The sequence below is a fragment of the Puma concolor genome, chromosome C2, assembly GCF_028749965.1.
Source record: "Puma concolor isolate L17-30 chromosome C2, mPumCon1.1.hap2, whole genome shotgun sequence".
Lineage (NCBI taxonomy): Eukaryota > Metazoa > Chordata > Mammalia > Carnivora > Felidae > Puma > Puma concolor.
The window spans coordinates 152085947-152106359 of record NC_141675.1 but is presented as its reverse complement, the minus strand read 5'-3'; the positions used below and the strand labels follow the sequence as shown (position 1 = coordinate 152106359).

General features: G+C 37.4%; 1 protein-coding gene and 1 non-coding gene across 2 annotated transcripts in view; both read right to left on the bottom strand.

The window, feature by feature from the left end:
- TTC3 (tetratricopeptide repeat domain 3) overlaps nucleotides 1-20413 on the bottom strand; it is a 127926-nt gene that overhangs the window by 62626 nt on the left and 44887 nt on the right. The window contains exons 14-21 of the mRNA XM_086675956.1: nucleotides 19661-19781; nucleotides 18474-18537; nucleotides 16270-16330; nucleotides 12911-12995; nucleotides 7761-7895; nucleotides 7037-7117; nucleotides 4522-4634; nucleotides 1260-1380 (exon numbers count right to left, since the gene is read on the bottom strand). Of these exons, the coding sequence (XP_086532082.1) occupies nucleotides 1260-1380; nucleotides 4522-4634; nucleotides 7037-7117; nucleotides 7761-7895; nucleotides 12911-12995; nucleotides 16270-16330; nucleotides 18474-18537; nucleotides 19661-19781 (781 nt within the window). The remainder of the gene's footprint in view (nucleotides 1-1259; nucleotides 1381-4521; nucleotides 4635-7036; nucleotides 7118-7760; nucleotides 7896-12910; nucleotides 12996-16269; nucleotides 16331-18473; nucleotides 18538-19660; nucleotides 19782-20413) is intronic.
- Nucleotides 3602-3707, bottom strand: LOC112850515 (U6 spliceosomal RNA). The gene has a single exon (XR_003222641.1). It is a non-coding gene; the product is annotated as a U6 spliceosomal RNA (small nuclear RNA).

Here is a 20413-nt window from a genome sequence, read left to right as displayed (position 1 = left end):
ATTTTTGTGAGAGTACATGATTTCCTTTCTCTGTATATCCCCAGAAGTGAAACTACTGGGTCACGTGGTTACCCTATCTTCAACCTACTTAGAAGCTGCCAGAGCATTTTACATGTCCCCCAGCAACGTATGGGGGTTCTGATTTCTCCACATCTTATAAACACTTGTCTTCCTTCTTGAATACAGCCATCCGAGTGTGTGAAGTACTATCTTCACTATGGTTTTAATTTGCATTTCCCAGATTGCTAATGGTGTTGAACATCTTTCACATGCTTACTGGCTATCTGTAGAAATGTTTGGCAGATAGAGGTATTCAGATCCTTTGGCTACTTTTTATTATTTTTTAAAATTCCAGTATAATGGCTACTTTTAATTGGATTGTCTTTTTATTATTGAGTTGTAAGAGTTGACCCCTGTGCTTTTAAAAGCTTCAGCCAAAAGCCAAGTTCTGTACACATGCCAAGTTCTCCACAAGTAAAGGCCTATTCTAGTCAATCCACACGTAACTTAGTCTTTTCAGAAGTAGCAAAGCATTCTATGCCTCTGGATATGAGACTAAATTTATTTTCTAAGTCCTCAAGTACCATCTTAATAACTATAGTCACCATGATGAAACCATGATGCTATACCTTTCTCTAAGTATAACCAGTGAGTCATACTCCTCAATAACGCATGATCTCAGGGCACCTGGGTGGTTCAGCTGGTTAAGCATCTGATTCTTGGTTTCAGCTCAGGCCATGATCTCATGGCTTTGTGGGTTCCAGCCCCACACAGCCCAGAGCCTATTTGGGATTATATCTCTCCTCCTCTCACTCTGCCCCTCCCCCACTCACATGGTCTCTGTCTCTCTCAAAATAAGTAACTTAAAAAAAAATAATAATGCATACTCTCAAGTCAGAATGCCGAGATTCAAGTCCCAGCTCCACCATTTCCTAGCTGTTTAACCTGGAGATCATCATTTAACCTCCCTAACTTAATCTACAGTAAAGTAAGAATATTCCTAGTACTCATCTTGCAGGGTTGCTGTACAGATTAAAGGTATGATAAATGCAAGTTGTATGACCGGCACATAGGAAACAGTTAACAGATGTTAGTGATTCGCACTAGTCTTTAAAGGGGAAATACATGTGGGGATGCTGAGGACAGGGTGTCCCTACCTTTTTGTCTCCTGATACCCGGGTCAGTCAGTGCAAATTAGTTTTTGCAGTTAGAAGCTCTTTAGAGTTAGTTAGAAGTTCTCTGCAAAAATCAATGTTTACCTTTATTTTCCCTGGTTGAGTCTCTTCAATAATCACATTACTTGTGGGCCAAGTTAACACTCCAGGAAGGCGACAAATCAAGGTTCTTGCTTTCTCAAAATGATTAAGAGCTTCTAGAAATCTAAAGTCAGAATTATGAAGAAAGAAGATATTAAAGCTGTGATAAGAATTTTCATTCCCCACAATAAAAGTCACAGAGATTTCAAGTTTACTAAGAATACATCTGATAAATCACTGTAGAGAAATATTCAATACAACCTATATTTTCTTTAAAAAACACAGGCATGTTGAATCACTATTATTGTACACCTGAAACTAATATAATACTATAGGTTAACTAACTGGAATTAAAATAAAAACTTTTTAAAAAAGCATTACCATTGCTTACTATAAAAGTAATATAAATTAAAACACAAATCTGCCTGGACACTGGCTTTATTGTGGTAGGTGCACACTAGTCCTTTTAAAGTTGTAATTTATTATTTAAAGTTTCCAACAATTAGGAGTGCCTGGGTGGCTCAGTCGGTTAAGTGTCCAACTTCAGCTCAGGTCATGATCGCACAGTTCGTGAGTTCAAGCACCGCGCTGGGCTCTGTGCTGACCGCTCGGAGCCTGGAGCCTGCTTGGGATTCTGTGTCTCCCTCTCTCTCTCTCTCTCAAAAATGAATAAGCATTAAAAAAAATTTTTTTTAAGTTTCCAACAATTGAAACAGAAAACTGAACAATTTGGTTGTTCCATTTTTATTTGTTTTGTTTACTAATAAGTTAGATTCCTGTAGAGAAATGGCAACCCTTCATTTAAATTAATCAATCATAAATACTTTTTTTTTTTTAACTCTATTAGGACATCTATAGTAAAAATCGCTCTTCTGAAAAAATTCTAAAGAGACTGTGTATGCTAGACATCTTCAACCATAAAGCAGTATTTTAAAAGAACAAATGTGTATGTAAACTTTTAACTATATGAAATGTTTTAGTTATGGTTTATGTTTTTAAAAAATGTCAATCGATTTCCATAGTCCATTCAGCAAAAGAATACTAACATATTGGATTATAAAGTTAATCAAGTCTTTATAATTCTCTTGAGACTAGAGAAGAAAGTTTTCCTGCTTTCTCCAATCTTGAAATGATTGCCCAATTTAAGAACGTTTTTTTTTTTTTTTTTGCCTATGGGGAAGAAAAATTCACCTGCAGAAAATTCACCATCCACCGTAAGACAGTTCACAGAACTTTTACCAGAAATTGCATATCACAACAGCAAACAACCAGCTAAATATTAGACATTGAACCCCACAGCAGATTATTTTGAAATCAAAATGTAAATGCTTTTCAAAATGGCAAAGACTTTATCATTTATCATAATTCCCATGATATTACACATTACGATCTATTCCTAGAACTTGTGAATAACTGCATATGACCGCTGCATTAAAAAGGGTATATCCTGGGGCGCCTGGGTGGCTCAGTTGGTTGGGGGGCCGACTTCGGCTCAGGTCATGATCTCACGGTCCGTGAGTTCGAGCCCCACATCGGGCTCTGTGCTGACCCGCTCAGAGCCTGGAGCCTGTTTCGGATTCTGTGTCTCCCTCTCTCTCTGACCCTCCCCCGTTCATGCTCTGTGTCTCTCTGTCTCAAAAATAAATAAACGTTAAAAAAAAATTTTTTTTTTAAAAGGGTATATCCTAAAGGCACCTGGGTGGCTCAGTTGGCTAAGTGTCTGACTCTTGATTTTGGCTTCAGGTCCTGATCTCACGGTTTGTGAGATCGAGACCCGTGTCAGGCTCTATGCTGCCAGCACAAAGCCTGCTTGGGACTTCTCTCTCCCTCTCTTTGCCCCTTTCCTGCTCATGTTCTCGCTCTCAAAAAAAAAAATAACTAAATAAACAAACTTAAAAAATAAAAATAAAAAGGGTATATCCTAAACAATTTATGCTAAACTTTGAAATTAACTTCACTTGCTATTACTACACAGATGACTGCTAAACCCTCACTTCCCCTCCCTCTACCTGATTTTTATATAAATCGGCCTGGTCACAGGAACTTAACTTTGGGAAGTTAAAGAACTTTCTTTAATCTTTAAAAACATAAAAGAAGTCCTAAGCACACTCCCAGAGTGGGCTTCCAAGAGTACCAAAGGCCTGATAAAATTTCCCCTAAAAAGACAGATTAAAATGTAAGAATAATTAAAAGCTATGAATGCTATTCAATTAGTCAACAATTATTTCTTCATAAAGTAATCTAACATACCTACGATTATATTGAGTGCAAGTGTAGAACAGGAAATTTTGGGTTTTCTTTTCGTTACTGTTATTTTACAGTTAATTATACTGCTTTATTGTGCCAAAAATATGGAACACTTCACAAATTTGTGTGCATCCTTGTGCAGGGGCCATGCTAATCTTCTCTGTATCATTCCAATTTTAGTCTATGTGCTGTGCAAGCAAGTACTGAACAGAGAGCTTTTTTAAAGCCCAATGCATAATCCTATTCCCAAAGGGTCGTATAGCAATTTGGGAAGATAAGATAAGAAACATCTGGAGAACAACTACATATTAAACTTTGAGTATGGATTCCAACTATAGGGACAGCTGGGTGGCTCAGTTGGTTGAGCGTCCAAAGACTCTTGGTTCCAGTTCAGGTCATGATCTCACAGTTTGTGGGTTCGAGTCCCCAGTCAGGCTCTGAGCTGACAGCATAGAGCCTGCTTGGGATTCTCTCTCTCCCTTGCTCCCCCACTCACACTCTGTCTCTCTCAAAATAAATAAACTTAAAACAAAAAAATGATTCCAACTATAGAGTAAGTTCAGAGAACAAATTTTTATTTCTAACTCAAGATGTCTTTGAACAGATGTATATCTCATATTAAAACCATATTTATACGGGCTTTTGGTGGAAACAGGTATTTTGGTAACCAAAAAAATCATATAATCAGACTTATATAGCATTAACTTATATCAATTCAGTCACCATTTGTAAGTGACATATACTAACAGAAAAAAATATACAATCTTTTGTGTCACATTACCTTATTTCAAACGTTCTTATAAGATTCAAAAAAAGGAAGCATTAGGTGCTGAACTGACTGGTCATACTCAATTAATAATTAATACTGATACAGAAATGCTGCTCCTCCAAGCAAACATAATTATGATAGTATGCCACAGAGAAAACAACAATATAATTCCAGAAAAGGGACCACCACCACCTTAGACTTCAAATGAGTTATCCACCCTGAGCATAAAAAAGTACAATTCCTACTAACCTGTTCTTTTTCAAATATACTTTTCCAATTCCACAGTAGGCCAAGCAATCAAGTCCCTCATTGGGATAGTGTTCAATCATCCTCTTAAACTGGTTTTCAGCTTCAGATAATTCCTTCAGTAGCAATAAAAACAATGATCACTTAACACTACAAAAGAAAGGCTAGAACAGATTTTATCTGAAGGTTGATTCTTTTTGTGTAGTATTACAAACTGTATATCCAAAAATTTCTATGGCAAAATCACGCCTTCGGCATTTTATTTTCTTAGCAAACATACAAATTTTGATCATAGGATACTCAGAGACACAACGAAAGTGATCCAGCTTCAGAATGAAACATGGGTGCGGGACACATCAGACAACCAACCAAATGAGCATTTACTAACACACACACACAGAGGGCCCAGTATGTGCTGGCTAAAACTAAAAGGTATGAGTTCATGGTATAAAGACTGACTGGATGCAAACATACCATGACCTATCTCCTAGTAAGTGCTGCTCCGCTGGCACTCCAATGATGTTACCACAATGTTTTGTGGCATAAGAAAGATAAATACTCAGTCTTAAAAATAGCAAAAGCTTTATAGAACTTAGAGTACATTCTTCTGAAAATTCCCAACAATGGAAACTTCTACGCTTTGAATTTTGTTTTCGAAAAAGTCCAAAAGACACTTAGCTCAAGGCAGTCCTGGTAACCCCATTGTGGGTGAAAAAGGAAATGTCACTACAAAATGGGAGTTCATTAAAGCTTTGAGGCCAGTTCCAAAGGAGGCATTCCAAAAACGTTTTAAGCAAGAGCTCTCCTGGAGTAAATACACTGCTTACTTCTGGGGCTACCCTGAGTGATGATATTCTTTTAAATGTCCAAGTTCTATTGTGTCTGGTTTGTTTTTTTCAATCAGTCTCATTAATTCAAAGTAAATCACAAATGTAGTGAACTATTTCTTCAATTTTGATAAAGCAAAACATGGTTAAGATATTATCACTCTGCCAAGAATAGAAGAATTGAGATCATAAAGTCCTATCTCCAACAATCTATTAGAAAAGAGAATTAGACAGGCCCTAATAGAAGATATTCATCTGTCACATCAAGAACAAGGAAAGAAGGCAGGGTGCCTGGGTGTCCGACTCTTGATTTCAGCTCACGTCATGATCTGTCTGTGAGTTCGAGCTCCATGTCAGGCTCTGAGCTGACAGTGTAGAGCCTGCTTGAAAGTCTCTCTGCCCCTCCCCCACCCTCAATCTCTCTCTCTCTCAAAAATAAACATTAAAAACAAAACAAAAATAATAAGGAAACAAGCATGTAACAAGGAAAATGAACCTCAGACGCTGGACCACTGTGAGAGTGGAACATAAAAGATGACTTGATCCTTATTAGGTAGCAGGCAGGGCTTCACTCAGCCAAGGAAGCTTGGAGCCCAAGTTGATAGAAAGGATATATTATACCTGAGGTAATTCTACAGCAATTTTGAAATTTTGGCTTTTATTGAAAACTAAAAACCATGGAAAGCAAAGTACAGTTGACTCTTGAAAAATGCAGGGGTCATAAGTGTCCCATCCAATTAAAAATCCAAGTGTAACTTTTGGTTCCCCAAAAACCTAATTACTAAGTCTACTGTTGACTGGAAGCCTTGCCTATAACATAAACCACTGATCAACACGTATTTTGTATGTTATACGTATTATATACTGCATCCTTATAATAAAGTAAGCTACAGAAAAGAAAATCATGAGAAAATATATTCACAGTACTATACTATATTTTTCAAAAAAATCCACGTGTAAGTGGACCCATGCAGTTCAAAACCATGTTGTTCAAGAGTCAACTGTATAATGCTGCGTGCACTGCAGTTAAGGAAACTTTGCAGGAGAGCACTGAAGGACCATGAGTAATGAAAACCATGTGTGCTCACACCTATACACTGATTCTATGTGCTTAAGGGAAGCCTGTGTTCCAGAAGATAATAAAATACCCAAATACTTGGTAGCCAGAACTAAGAGAACTTAACACAAAGTTGAACTCTCCTTTCTTAATCTCCCCAAGGCCATTCCTTCCTTCCATCACTAAATGCAACCATTATCTCCAACTTGATGTAGGGCTAGCCAGTGTTTTTTTTTACCTTTACAAAAGGCAGAAATAGTCATAAACAATATCTACTATTGTTGCACAAGTTTTCCAAACTGTACATAAGTGGTTATCACAATGTTTGTCATGTTCTCTAACTTGTCTTTTTCACTCAACATGTTTCTTAAATCTGTAATGATACAGTAGGTGCTTTACTTTTTATACAAGTAAAAAGTAAATTTCTACTGGTCGTCTGGCATAGCTTTTTTCTAATGGGATCACAAACTAATTTTTCTTTAAAAAAAAAAACAAAAACCACAAACAGGTATTTCAGAAAAAAAATATCAAGCAAGTACACAGAAAGAAATAAACCGAAGTGGCAAAACTATTTTTCACATATCTTCTAAAATGGCATATTTTAACTGTTTATCATCTCTGTTACAAATCTTACCTCCGGCTGTCCTATCCCAAGGAGAGAAATAGCAAGTCCGTAGACTACTAAGACATAGTTAATCATGGCCAGGTTCAATTGCTGTCAAGAAAAATGCTCCAGTTAAAAATTTGAACATAATTTTGCCTAATCTGCACAAACCTGGTAGCCACAATAGAAAAAAAATGTAATAAAATCTCACTAATTGCTATGATTGGGATAAAACCAAACAGAAATAGAAAATATATTTTGCAAAGATGTGCAGTTATACTGAAATCAAGTATTTAAAACGCAGAACCATTATCTCAGAGTTCCTTGAAGGCATGGTTTGTGACAGATTAGAATAACTGAAGCCATATTGTTTTGCATATAAATGGGTACTAGTGACAGATTAAGACATTTTCTCTCCTATAATCTTGCATAAACTATTCACCTAGCTAATTCTTTCTGGATGAAAAGATGTGACTAACGTGAGTCCAAAACCTGGATTTAGTACTTTTGCAGGAGGAGAAGCCAAGCGTTCTAATGAGCACCAAGTAGAGAGTCTAAACCTGGGTCGTATAATATGTGCAACCATAATGGCTGAATCAGAGCATGACCGGCTTCTCACAACCTGGAGCAGATTCAGGCAATCTCAGGTGGGTCTAAGGCACAGTAATACAGTGACCTTAAAGGCTTCGTTCTCATCTACATTCACTTGAAATGCTCCTGCATTGATGAGCCAGTTATAAGACAGAAATTTTACCTTTATTTTTTGAGGATCTAGACCATTGAGCAACTCCGTGAAGGCCTGCGCGGCACTGCGACAGCGCTGCTCGAGCAAAGCCGTGTAACCATCCTGGATTAAGCTTCTCAGCATTTTCATTATATTAGCAAAATCCTGCAAAAGAAGAAATTCTACTTCAGTAATCCAGAGCTATATGTGTTCCGTCTGAAACTTAAGATGCCAAAGTTCATCATAGGGCATTTATATTTTACAACTGATCATAAACCCCCAAAGTTATGCTTTATGCATTATACTTTCTCTACATGGCACCTTTAAAGCAAAAATTTAAAGGTACTACTTCACCATCTTATTTTCTTTTTTTTTTTTAATTTTTTTTTCCAACATTTTTTATTTATTTTTGGGACAGAGAGAGAAAGAGCATGAACGGGGGAGGGGCAGAGAGAGAGGGAGACACAGAATCGGAAACAGGCTCTAGGCTCTGAGCCATCAGCCCAGACCCGACGCGGGGCTTGAACTCACAGACCGCGAGATCGTGACCTGGCTGAAGTCGACGCTTAACCGACTGCGCCACCCAGGCGCCCCCACCATCTCATTTTCAATACTCCTACTGCTGCTGACAGGAAAGGGTGGTTCATTTTACACTGTATGGTTCTAAGCCTTGCTCACTTCTCCAGACCAAACAGACAGCATTCAGAAGTTTTAACAGCACAAATGGAGAATACCAGCCACCAATTTAAGTAACTGTTTGGCTGGAACTAGAATTAGACAAATAAGAACAAGAAATCAATTTTCTGATCACTATCAGACTTTAACAACTGCCCTCGTGCTCCAGAATTAAACCTTAATTCTTAGCAAGAAATGGCTATTTCAATCTTTGGCTCTGCTTCTGCCTATCATGTGCTTGAACAGAATGCAATAAAATTATCAGGAGAGATTTGGTTAAATGCAAAGGGAAGAGCATAAGAATTAAAAAAACAAAAGTACCATAAATATAAATGTACCTTGAAATAAAGTGAGAAAAAATGGTACCTTTGGATATATATGTGAACATACATCATAGAAGTTGAATTCAAGTTTTAGTTACATGGCAATAGCTGTCACAAAAGTTCCATAAAAACTAGAGAGAGAAGACTACAAGGTTAAGCCTAGACTTCTTCACTCCTTGACATACACGTGCACACCACTGAGGAAAGCAGAAGATGCAAATACGTGTGCAATATTCCTCACTGTTCTTAACAGTAAAGATCCAGAAGGAGGCCCACTGCACAAAGCACAAAGGGAAGAGCAGTTTGGTCACAATTAACAAAAGCTGCCTACTGGCTTTCGTCCAAGGAGAACCTTCCCCCACAATACACACGGAACAGAGAAGCTCTCACATAAACTTCGTATTTGCTACAGTATTTAATAAAAGTTCGAGGACAGCTACATTTATGTTGATATGAATTTTATTATTTTTTTAATGTTCACTTATTTTTGAGAGAGAGAGAGAGAGAAAGTACAAGAGGGGGAGGGGCGAGAGAGAGGGAGACACAGAATCCGAAGCAGGCTCCAGGCTCTGAGCTGTCAGCACAGCTTGAACCCACGAATCACGAGATCATGACCTGAACCAAAGTCAGATGCTCAACCAACTGAGCCACCCAGGTGCCCCAAGATACGAGTTTTAAAAGTTATAGACGATGATGTGCTATCCCCACAAATACTAGTTATTAGCCCTGAATGTACTGATTCCATTTTAATCTCTTTCACATTCTAGAAAAGAGTCCCTTTTAACTCATGCTTCTGTTAAAAATTGTTTCTCTCAGTAAATACAATAAACGACCATGGAGTACTAAAAGCTCCATGAGAGCAGGCTGGGTTGCAATGCCATATACCCAATGTCTCTCGTTCTTCAGGACAGACAGGGAGGGGCCTAACCAAAAGTGTGTTGAATGAACAATGGAAGGCTCAAAAATAACTACCATATTTATTTAAATCACCTTTGATCTTTCACAGGCTGTCTCTTCTATTTAAGTCTTTCATAGTTTCTAGAGTCAGTAAATCAACATAAAAAACCATAATTTTAACATCTCTGTCAGAAATTCTAATTTTTTAAAATGTTTTATTTACTTTTGAAAGAGAGAGAGAAACAGATCATGAGTGTAGGAGGGACAGAGAGAAAAGGAGACACAGAATCCAAAGCAGGCTCCAGGCTGTGAGCTGTTAGCACAGAGCCCGACATGGGGCTCGAACTCATGGATGGTGAGATCATGACTTGAGCCAAAAGCTGGACACCCAACCGACTGAGCCACCCAGGCGCCCCTAACTGCCAGAAATTCTAAAGATGCTTTTATGCAACTGGTTAGAAATGTTTTCATAAACTGCTTGAAACATGCTTCATTCCTTCAGTCTTTTGTAAGATATTTGTCATATATACCTAAAATAGTTAATTGAATTTTTAAATGACCCCTATATTGGGACAAGTATTATATGCCATGTTAATACACATTTTTAAGAGTGAAATTTAAATCCAATATTCTATTTTAGAAGAAATAAAACTATGTCTACATAAAGAACTGGATGACCAGAGCAGATGCATATGAATCACATTTACCCAAAAAAGATCATCTTTCATTTAGTACTACATAATCTATAAGTGTTCAGTGACTGGAATAGTCACTGGCCAAGGTTTCATGAATTCTGGATTGCATCAAGGTTTTTATCTCTTTTTGAATCAATTTTTGTAAGTTGGGATTTTTCTAGGAATTTATCCATTTCATCTATATATGCTTTCAAATTTCTTGGTATGATGTCATTTATAATAGTATTTTGATGTATTTGTAATATTCAAGGATCTGTAGTAATGTATCCTTGTTTATTCTTGAAATTGTCTTATGATGTCTTCTTTTCTTCCTCCTCAATCGGTTTCAATACCAGTGTATAAATTTTATTTATACTGACAAAGAATCTATGGTTATCTCTGTGAATCCTTCCACTACATGTCTGTTTCCATTTCATCATTTTCTACTTCAGTCTTTATTATTTCCTTCCTTCTCCTTTCTTTGGGTTTATTTGCTGTCTTTCTTTTTTCCTAGCTCCTGGAATAACTGCTTCATTAATTTAAAAGTTTTTGTTCTTTTCATACATACGTTTAGCTTGATAAATTTCCTTCAAAGTTATCTTTTAGCTATACTCCTTGCATTTTTTTAGAAGACTTTTTCTCTTAGTTTTCAGTTTACAACAAAACTGAGGAGGTACAGAAATTTCCATTATACCCCTTGCCTCCTCAAATGTACACCCCACTATCACTCATCAGAATGGTGTATTTTACATATCTATTTTTTTATTGAAGTATAATAAGCATATGTTATACTAAATTCAGGGATACAACACAGTGATTCCACAATGCTTAACATTATGCAGTGCTCACCACAATAAGTGTAGTTACCATCTGTCACAATCCAGTTATTACAATATTATTGATTATATTCTCTATGCTATACTTTTCATCACATGGTTATTTATTTCATAACTGGGAGTTTGAACTTCTTAATCCCCTTCACATAGTTTACCCATCCTCCCACCCTCTCCCCTCTGGCAACCACCAGTTTCTTCTCCGGATTTATGGGACTGTTTCTGTTTTTGTATGTTGTATGTGTGTTTGTTCACTTGTTTTGCTTTTATTTTTATTTTTTATTTATTATTTTTTTTTTTTAACGTTTATTTGAGACAGAGAGAGACAGAGCATGAATGGGGGAGGGTCAGAGAGAGGGAGACACAGAATCCGAAACAGGCTCCAGGCTCTGAGCTGCCAGCACAGAGCCCGACGCGGGACTCGAACTCACAGACCGTGAGATCATGACCTGAGCCGAAGTCGGCCGCTCAACCGACTGAGCCACCCAGGCGCCCCTTGTTTTGCTTTTAGATTCCACACAGAAGTGAAATCACATGGTATTTAACTTTCTCTTTTTCACTTAATGAAATCTGGTCTAGGTCCATCCATGTTTTAAGAATGGCAAGATTTTATGCTTTTTTTAAGAATACTCCACTGTATGTATACCATATCTTCTTTAACTCAGAATAGTATATTTTTCACCAAACATGAACTACACTCACACATCTTAATCATCCAAAGTCTATAGTTTACCACAGGATACACTCCTCGTGTTGTACTTTCTATGGGTTTGGACAAATGTATAAGGACATAGAACTATCATTATGATATCATACAGAAAATTCTCACTGCCCTAAAAATCCTCTGTGCTCTGCCTATTCATTTTTCCCCCTTAATGTTTATTTTTTTATTATTTTTTAAATTTCTTAAAAGTGTTTATTTTTGAGAGAGAGAGACAGAGTGCGAGTGGGGGAAAGGCAGAGAGACAGAGAGGGAAACACAGAATCTGGAACAGTTTCCAGGCTCCAAGCTGTCAGCACAGAGCTCAATGCAGGGCTTGAACTCATGAACTGTGAGATCATGACCTGAGCCAAAATCGGACACTTAACCGAATGAGCCACCCAGGGGCCCCATCTTAATGTATATTTTAAAATTACTTACTAAATACCATAGAAAGAATTTTATACATAAAGTTATCTGATTATGGTTAAATCATTCAATGAATAAAAAGTTCGCTCTTTCACAGCTTTCAGGTAGGCATAATAAAACTGCAAGCACTTAAACCTTTCAAAATAATTTAAATCTTAAAATATTATCTTAAAATAAAACTTTGGAAAGCAAAGAATCCCAAATCTTTAAATCTTTGGGAACCAAACAATTTTTCAGTGTCAACCATTAGTTGACAATTTCTGGTTAAAGTAATTATCAAGTTTGGGTGCCTGAGTGGCTCAGTCAGTTAAGTATCGGACTCTTGATTTTGGCTCAGGTCATAGTCTCATAGTTCATGAGGTCGAACCCTGTGTCGGACTCTGTGCTGACAGCGCGGTGCCTGCTTGATTCTGTCCCTCCCCCTTGCTGTCTCTCCCAAAATAAATAAACATTAAAAAAATCTGCTTTAGCAAGTTAATATCTAAATTAGTGATAGTTTTGTTTCTTAGCAGTCATATAGAAATTATATGTCCGTAACTTAAATTATAAAAAATAAATCTTAGAGATGTACGTTAGACTTAATTTATACGAAAAATATTTTGTTCAAAGACTTTGCTTTTTTAAATTAGAAATAAGCCTTTTCCTTTACCTGGTGTGCAGCTCTGGAAGATTTAGAAAACTGTTTTTCCAAGATGTTTTTCAAATCTACTGGTAAACTCCCCTGTGAAGTAGAACTAAAAGAGAAAAGTGTTTTGAGTTATTTTAAAATAAAACACTCCTGCTTATAGAAAGAAAAGAGTATTTACTAAAAGTCATTTTTTAAAAACTGAAGTAAAAGTGATATACAATGTTGTATTAGTTTCAGGCATACAACATGGTGATTTAACAATTCTATACATTACACAATGCTCACCATGGTAAGTGTGCTTACCACTTGTCACCATACAACATGATTACAGCATTATTGATGATATTCCCTATCCTATCCTTCTCATCTCCATGTGAAGGTCATTTCAAACACTGAATAAATGGAAAGTCACAAATTCCTACATAAAAATATTATTACCAAGAGGGCAATTCTCCCCAAATTAATCTCTAAATACAATGACATCTCAATAAAATCCCTATAAAACTGGAGGTGGAGGGGGACCAGAAGAATTGATTATGAAGATGACACGGAAGAACTTAAAAAAAAAAAAGAAATTGGGGAGATTTATGATCATCAAAAGTTATTACAAATCTACAGTCGTCAATAACAACATAGCTTGAAACAAGAAATGTGCCCATTAAACATTGCAAAGATGCTTCATCTCATAGGAAAATCTAATAATATGACAACTGTTTCAGAAAGTATGATTTCAAATGCTGCTGAGGGTAAAGAAGATTCAGGTACTCTGGGTAGTGTTTTCTGACACTAAATAGTTGTCATTTTTCCCTACCAATTCTCCAACACGGAGTGTTCAGTAATTCAATTCCATTTTGACACAAACTCTGGAGTTAACACAGGCCCCACAGGTCAAAGGCTCAGTCCCACAAAATTGATCCCACTTCAGACACAATGCCCTTCCCCATACTGTCAGCCACAAGGAGGCGCTCAGGCTACCCTCTACTGCCTGGCAGATTACAAACTCAAGAGGTTTCTGTGACCCTCCCTCAGGTTCAACAATTCCCTAGAATGACTCACAGAACTCAGAAAAGTGCTTTACTTATCATTACTAGCTTATCACAAAGGCTGTAACTCACAATGGCCAACGGAAGAGATGCACAGGAAGGTACGCCACCCCATGCCACCTTCTCAGCATCTCCATGTATTCAGCAACCCAGAAGAAGCTCCCTGAGCCCCAGTGGTTTTAAAGGCTTCTATGAAGGTTATTATTACATAAGTATGAATGATTATATTACTAGTCATTGGTGACTGAACTCAATTTCCCGCTCTCATCCCCTTCTTGGAGATCAGGGGGTAGAGCAGAGAGTTCCAACCCTCCAATCACATTCTTGCTCTTTCTGGTGACCAACCCCAATCCTGCAGGTAGGGGCCCAGCCTTAAGTCATCTCAGTTTAAACTCAGGTAAGGTAGGGGCGCCTGGGTGGCGCAGTCAGTTAAGCGTCCGACTTCAGCCAGGTCACGATCTCGCGGTCCGTGAGTTCGAGCCCTGCGTGTCAGGCTCTGGGCTGATGGCTCGGAGCCTGGAGCCTGTTTCCGATTCTGTGTCTCCCTCTCTCTCTGCCCCTCCCCCATTCATGCTCTGTCTCTCTCTGTCCCAAAAATAAATAAACGTTGAAAAAAAAAAATTTTTTTTTAAATAAAAAAATAAACTCAGGTAAGGTAGAGAGGAGCCCGTTAGGACTAACGAAAGATACTCTTTTCACTCCAAAAGTTCCAAGGATCGTAGGTGCTCTAAGCCAAGAACAGAGGACAGAGACTACATATATATACACATATACATATATACATACACACACACACACACACACACACACACACACACACACACACACACACACACACACACACACACCCTCCCTCCCTCCCACAGCTCAGTAGGAATGCTGAACGGTACTCATTTTCTAGGACAATTTGGCAGTATCTATCTAAGTTAAAATTACACATTCCCTATGACAGAGCAATTCCACTCTAGAAATTTCTTCTTCAAATAGACATCTATACTGTGAAATATCCTGCAGCCATAAAAATGAAGGATGTAGATCTCCATGATCTGATGTGTGAAGGTATGCAAGATATTTGAAAGAGATAAAAAAGCAAGATATAGGCCAGAATGGTCTTAACAACAATGAAAATGATGGTAATAACAATATTGATAGTTAAGGTAAACTGAGCATTTACCATGTTCCAGGGCTCTAAATGTTTCATGTGGCTATCCTACTTAACCATTAAATAACCCCATGAAATGGACATAATCAAATAAGAAGACTTCAATTTGAAAACAAAAACAAACTATAAAAAAAACATTTTATCTTTAGCAGAACAGTTTAAATTATAACCATGCATTCAAAGAATATCCCTGTATGTTTTTGGTTTCTTTTGAGGGTTGGGGAAGGGGGGAGGGGAGGACTCAGGATTTTCTTACAGAATAAGAGAATAACATAGTATCTATGCCCTTGCTTTAAATTAAATTTTGTAGCAGCATTAAAAAATGATCACCTTTTTTTAATGGGGCTTTACTAATTTCTCTATTAGCTCAACAGAGATTGAGCCAATAGAAAAGATTCTCTTGCTTTGATATTCAAATCCTTCTTGAAACATCTGTCAAGGAATCAGCCTTAAATGAAGAGAAAGCCAACAGCTGGTGTACCTTTGGCAGAAATGCTTTTGCAGGGTCTCCAGCATCACTTTCACTGACTTTATGAACTTCTGTATCCATTGCAAGATTTACAAGTTCACTCACTCTGCAATGAATCTGTATCTTTGCAGGCAATGGTGGGTTAATTGTAAAGATAGGTGGCAAGAGTTCCTATTGTTAATTCGGGGAAGGGGATGTCTGGTAGAACTCACTTTATATGTAGTCACTTTATTAGTGAACACTTTCCTCTAATGACAGCTGCTCAAAAGGGCCCCTGAATATACACACACCCATGCCTGTGTATGCAGAGTAAGCTTCCAGGTGGCCAAGAACTTGTTAACAATGAGTACCTAAAGGAAGCCACGAGAGAAGCAATTGTGGGAAAGGTGAAATAAGGTGAGCAGGGAGAAGAGGTAATTTTCACTTCATACTTCTTTTTTCTTCTCATGAGCATGTATTTTGAGATTTCTAAGAATTAACACTGCTGTATCTCATATTATATGCCTTTCAGACATTACTAACATTCAGGATTAATAATATTTTAGCCAAATATGACACTCTCCTAAAGACATGCCTTTGATATTTGAAAGGCATTTTAGTACTCATCATAGCTACTACTTGAAAGAGACATACCCCCCTCCCCTTTTTCTTTTTTCTTAAGAGGAGGATATTTAAGGGGGAAAAAAAACCTAGATAAACAACATACCTGAACTTCTCCAATTCATTGTTTCGAGATTTTTGTTTTCCTTTATATTTTGGAGGCTGACCTGTGAATACAAAGTATTTGTTCCCGAAATCTGTACACAACAATCAACAATCTAAAAGCAAATCAACTAAAACTATGTACATTGGAATAAGAAAGCAAGGCAAGCAATGTTTTATGTGAGTGAAACTACAAACAGGTAAAGAAACAGCTATGATGTTTGTCTGTATATGCTATAAAATTATTGTGAACATAAATTACAATGATATTATTTGGGCCTACAGTAGATACAGAGAGATAAAGGCTACAGTTCTTCTTCTCAGGTAGTTTACAATCAGATGGGAAGAAAAGACAGTCACCAGGATTACACGACAATCACTTTTAGAAAAGAAGATATGGCATGTTGCTATTGACATACTAATTCCATGTTAACTGGTCTTATAACTCATAGAAGTGGAAATCACTTCAGGTTGAGTGTCCGGGAAAAGTGTTAGTGGGAATGCAGCGTTCATATTTAGCTTTAAGAAGCAAGCAGAATTTGGATAGGATGGGCCAAACTCAAGAATGACATTCACTTTAAGAGACACTAAGTAAACCTGTGTGATCTGGGGAGCTGGATAAGAAGAGGAGGTTGGAAAGGGGCTGCGAAGGCTGGCTGGAGTGAGCGATCACAGGTCCTTGGCTTCCGATACTCGAGCTGTGTGAGTCCAGACTTTGACCCACAGGCTGGAGAATAGGAATCACTATGTACTTCGGAGCAGGGAGGCAAATGCACAAAGTTGTGTGGAAGAGAGCACGGCAATACGGACAGGGTGTACGTGATGGGAGCTTTGGGGAGAGACAGCAGAGGCAAGTCAGAACCTATGAATTAAGGAGGGGATGAGAGCCGAAGTGGTTTGAGTGGCCTCAGAAAACAAAAGAGGCTTCCAGAAAGGCAGAACAGTTCTAGTTTGATTCCTGCTGTCCAACTTAGGGCAAATCTATGTAGGCTTAACTAGGACCTCAATTTCTTTGACTGAATACAGATGCTGAAGGTGGTATTTAAATTATTTACTTAAAAATGTGCTGATAATAACAGCCTAAGAAACATCAATAAATTAAAAGGTGTTTTCCAAAAGAAAAGTTTTGTCCTCAAAGATTTTTCATGCACTATTAGAGTCACATCAGGTAAGACAATCACCTGAGTCGCCCTCTTTATCATCCTCCAATGAGCTAACCAAATGGGAATGGCTAGTGGTAAATAGCTGGGTAAAAATGGCACCAGAGTCTAAGAAAAGACAGAACTGCAGGGAAAAAAGACAGAAATGGCTGCCAGAAGCAGAAAACAAATGAACCAACAAGAAAAAGGAAAAGAGGGCAGCAGGATCACAACTACGTCACTAATCTCATCACAATAATCCTGGAAGGAGCACATGAAAGTCTGAGACAAAATCTGTATCTAACAAGCAACCTTGTGCCATCAAGAATATCTGTATTTTCCTAAGCTCTGTTTTAAAAGGCAGGGAAGCATATGATCTACGCTACAATAATTTTCAACAAAATCTAGTCACATAAAGGGAGACTGAGAAATAAGTGAAGCATCAATGTTTGCTTCTCTGGACCCATCATTTCCCAATGATGTCAAGTAAATGGAGTCCTGTTGGGTGTATGTGTATTTACTAGATGCATAAATAAACATACACATTAAGCACATGCAAGTTAAAATAATAAAATAAAATAAGCCTAAAGCATCCATTCTCAGCATCACTCCTAACAGGGTGAAAATTAGTTATTAGGAGATGAGAAAAATCTAACTTTTTATATATATAAAGCACAGATGTACATACAGGACATAAAATGATAAACAGTATCCGTGGTAGGAGGGCAAATAGGAAAAAAAAAGTTTAAAAAGCCTCCTGGGTCAGGGGTTGGTGGTGGTTAATTAAAGTTGAAAGATACTACTGGCCTAATAGGAATTAGGTAGCAGATGAAGAAGAATTTTAGCCTTCCTTTCTGTGCTTCTTATATGAATTTCCAAAATTAAATTTATTAAATATATGAAAATACTGAGCATTGACTTCAAGTAAATATTCAATGTTTTCTTAACATAGAAATATTATAAAGTAGAAAAGAACAAAAGCAAATACAAGTGAGGCTTGTACAAATGTTGGGCCATGGAAGTTTAGGAACGCTACATTAATTCAGCAACAAATAAGGAAAAAACTTACTTGATGGTGGTAGAAATTCAGGATGACAGTCACAATCATCTACCTTCAAAGCTTCATCTACCACCTAGCCATGAAAATAAAATTAGTGAGATTAAAACAAAAATACAGCCATAAAGAATTCAATAGCTAAATAATAAAATAGAACAGAATTTACCCAAGTGCCTAAAATAACCAGCTGGTTATTAGGCCTAAATGAATAAACAAACAAGATGACCATTCTATTTCCAACACCTGGCATGATGCCTAACAAGTCTGTTCAATAAGTGTACTTAATAAATACTATCATATCTTTCCTTATGCTTCTTTCCCTGAGTACAGCCTCTGAGATATTCATTATTAACAATAAAAGGACTATACAGGGAGTTGGCAAAGCTCCCTTCAATGCCTCCTAGCCACCTACTCCAAAACACTATTTTCCTTTTTTCCTCTCAAATCCTAGAAAGAAATATGAATGTGTACTTGGTGATACCTGCTGAATTTTTAATATACTACTGTTCAGAAGAAAATGGAGATATAGACGCTGATCACAGAGGCAGACTGGAAGGCCTAGAGGCGCCCTCACAAACCATCAGGCCTGGGTGCTGGTGCACACAGCAGGGAATAAAGCCTGGGGACCACTGCTGGGAAGCACCACAGAGGCTGCAAAATATTTCGGGCAGAGATGGGAATGGCAGACCTCCCAGGCCCAATGCAACACAAGCCGGTGGGCAGGCTGGTGTGGTGCCAAAGGCCAAGTAGATACAAAAGGGGAAAGGGAGGAAAAGAAAAATCCAAAGCACTGTACGCAGTGGGGTGACATGGCCACCAGACCCCATTGTCACTCATTCCTAAGTGGCTGTTTGATTGAGAGACATGTAAAGCAGGAAAAGCAGGAAAAGCATACAAAAAGAACTTATCCAGGAGGAAAAATGAAATTTAGAAAAAAAGATTTTTGAAAACACACAAATGTGATTTCAAAAGAAACTGTGACTATCATCTCCATGTAGTTGAAGGAGGTAGTTGGAATATTTACTAAAAAAAGAAAATGAAAAAAAAAAAAGAAAAGAAAATCATTCTCTTGGTATCAATAGGCAAAAAGGGATTTGTATCACCAAAATATTTAGCTTCCATTATCACCAAAATATTGTAAAAACATGAGACTTTCTAAACTTGAAATAATTTTAATTTTAGTTTTTAACTAAACCTACCTTTAGATTCTGATTACCACCGTTTGCCATTTCGTGGTTAGTTTTTCTGGAATCTTTTTCAGTTTCCACGAAGTTAAGTGAAGTACTAAATGCAGGTGCTGATAAACTAGGTATGTAGGCCCTGAAATGGGGAATACAAGAAATACTAAATTTTTTTATACTGATTAGTATGCATTTTTTAAAATAATTTTTAAAAATATTTATTTATTTTGGGGAGAGCACAAGAGGGGGAGGGGCAGAGAAGGAGACAGAGGATGGGAAACCGGCTCTGTGCTGACAGGTTGACAACAGTGAAGTGAGCCCAATGTGGGGCTCAAACTCACAAACCGCAAGATCATGACCTGAGCCATAGTCGGATGCTTAACCAACTGAGCCACCCAGGTGCCCCTGATTAGCATGAATTTTAAAAAAGTTATCCTTCAAAGAAACAAGTTTTAGCAACTATCACCTTTTTTCCCTTGAAAGCCCGGTAATACTGTTTTAGAAAGAATCTACCTCTGAGATTGGGCTTTATACATAAATGTTATTTTCAATTTGGTAGTGAAAACTCAAAACAGATTAAGAACAGTTTAATAATATATTCTGGTTTCTAATATTCAAGTAAGTCTCCCTGTTTTAAATTTAACAGCTTCGATATCTTAGATATCTAAAGCATGGAGGAAAAGGCATAATCTCTTTTAATTGCCCAGTAACAAACGTAGGACCCAGGCTGCTATTTGTTTGTGAGCATATTAAAATCTGCCTGTTGCTTAT